Consider the following 2,575-nt stretch of genomic DNA (forward strand, 5'->3'; position numbering starts at 1 on the left):
CAGGTACAGTCAGCCTTTCATCCTTTCTGCACGGCTCTCATACCTTAGGAGGTAGATAGTAGAAGGGATTGGTGAAGGTACTGAAACAAAAAGTATGAGAGGAAAAAAAGACCATGCAAAATTAATTGAGTCGATGGCTGAGTCCCAAGGTTGAGGAGTTCCCCATCATTGGGTCTCAGTCTCCACCTCCTAAGCCCCCCCACGACAACAACGGGCAAAGGATTGGGGGGGGGGGGGGCAGGCATTGGATTAATCCATACAAATGATGAGTAAATACCATGGAAATGATGTCTACTGTATGTTTTATTCCATTAAAAAAATGTAATTTGGTTAATATGGGACCAAAAAAAGAATGTTTGTTACCCATTATGTTTTTTCTGCCTCCTTTTCTCAGGAAAGAAAAAAACAACAAAAGTTCTTATACAAACTTGAATTTACTTTATATGCATTACAGTTTATACCAAATCTACCATATGCACTACCAAAGAAATCTCTTGAATAAATTTTGAAAGTGCAATTGACCTTTCTACCAATTTTGTCTTATTTCTTCTTGCTTAACTGCATACTTTCTATTTTAATGAATTAGTATCTGTAGCATTTTCTTGAAACAAAGCAATGAAGCAAATCCATGGTGATACTGAATAATGGTTTAATGGTTTTGATATAAAAACATAGTCTTTTTATATAAACAGAAAGGAATACATTTCTAAAATGTACATAGTCTACTCCATGTAGATACAGCCTAATTAGTAGAAGTACAAAGTTTTATCTCAATGATCTACACCAGGGGCTTTCAACATATAATTTTAAACATCCATTATAACATATTTAATAAAGTATAACATGCTACTACATTTCCACAAAAAAGTTTTTTTTTTCCAAAGTAAATTACTACCCTTAAAAGGAAAAAAACAAAAAAAAATGAAGATACTGAAGACCCCTGACCTAACCAGAAGTGAACAACTAGAATGACCAAAAGCAATATTTGTACTGCATAGGCATTTTTTTTATTTTTTTTATTTATGGGGTTTTATCTTTTTATTTCTAGGAAACTACACTATATATTCTATTTTTTCAACTGCAATACCATTTTTTCAGGTCTCACATTTAAAAAAGTAAACTGTATCAAACTGTCAACTTTCTATAGATTAATATTCGCCACGGATACGCCTGACAAGCTTGATATCCTTTGGGTAGAGTGTGACTCTCTTGGCATGTATGCTGCAGAGGTTAGCCATTTCCAAAAGGCCAATAACATATGCTTCTGCAGCTTCTTGGAGAGCCATCAATGCCATGGACTGCAGCCTGAAATATGACACAAGTATTCACATTACCATTATTATGGTTGAAGGTTAACACAAATAAATGTGCTAGACATATTCAGGCAAAAAAAAAAAGGGTAAAAATGAGTTAATGATTAGAACAAAATGTGTTAAGGCCCGTCAGTGGGTGACTAGATCAAATGGAAGGTATCTATGTGTCTCAGGATGGAGAACAAATTGTCAAGAGAAAAAGCAGGGGTTTCAATGAGGATGTCCAACAGGCTGGGGGATCAGGCAAGAGAGGACAAGTGGGGAAAGGCAGAGGTATGAGCTGCAGTTAAGTGGGGACATGACAACAGAATGTGTGGGAATGTAAGATAAACCATTATAATGTAATGAACAGTTAATAAGGATAGAAATGGGTGTCAGGGGTGTAAGAGAAGAAGAACCTGATAAATAAGACAAGGGACTAGAGGAAGGAGACAGATGTCCAAGGAGCAGAGGAAAAGATTGGTGTAGGTGAGAATGCAGAAGAAGATGGGAGGGGCAGGCAACAGAGAAGTGGTTCAGATTGGAGTGTATGCAATCAGAATGGCAAAAGAAACTGACTGGGAGAGAGAGAGAGGGGGGGGGGGGGTTGAGGTGGAATGGTAAAGGATAGGGGGAAGAGATTTTTGGGGAGACACAGACACATTTGGAAAGAAGGGAGAGGTGTGGAGGGAAGGACAGCATTGGAGTAGCCAGTGAGAGAAATTCATCATCTTTGTGCCTCCCAGTATGAATGTTGAATGTGACAACTGCTAATGCACTCCAACTTATGGGTAGGGCAGTTCCAATAAAATACAGTATGAGAACCCCAACAATGGGCACACATCTGTGATTGTGCAGAACAATTTGAAAGGTAATGACCAGGGAGTACTGTGCTTGGGGGTTCCTGAGGATATTTAGGACTGGTGCACAGCCAGCCTTTTGTCCACTTAGCAAGGATTTTATACATAAGGAACTGGATCGAAGGGGTTGGAGAAGAGAAGTAAAAGGAAAAGGGAAGACGACCATGCAAAATTGGTTGAACCAAGGGCTGAGGTCCAAGGCAGGGGTTATCCTTACATTGGGCATCAGCTCCCATCTCCTGCACACCCCAATGATAACAACAAGAATAAGATTGGGGGAGTGCTATCATTATCATTATGATTAGTATTTTCATAACCATTATTAATCTTATTATTATTAATGGCATTTAACACTATTATTATAATCATTATCATGAATATATTCAAAATGGTAATCATTAATATTGGTATGTTGCTATTTAT

At 37.8% G+C, this 2,575-nt stretch overlaps 1 protein-coding gene across 1 annotated transcript; it reads right to left on the reverse strand.

Annotated features, from left to right (window-relative positions):
- Positions 1-415: 415 nt before the first annotated feature.
- LOC125032476 (histone H3.3-like) lies at positions 416-1,308 on the reverse strand (the record flags this gene model as incomplete). The annotated part of the gene is given in 1 exon segment (XM_047623623.1): positions 416-1,308. A coding segment is annotated over 1 exon segment (160 nt), but the record flags the coding sequence as incomplete, so codon positions are not given.
- Positions 1,309-2,575: the final 1,267 nt, after the last annotated feature.

This window comes from Penaeus chinensis, chromosome 14 (genome assembly GCF_019202785.1).
Source record: "Penaeus chinensis breed Huanghai No. 1 chromosome 14, ASM1920278v2, whole genome shotgun sequence".
In the NCBI taxonomy this organism is placed as follows: Eukaryota; Metazoa; Arthropoda; class Malacostraca; order Decapoda; family Penaeidae; genus Penaeus; species Penaeus chinensis.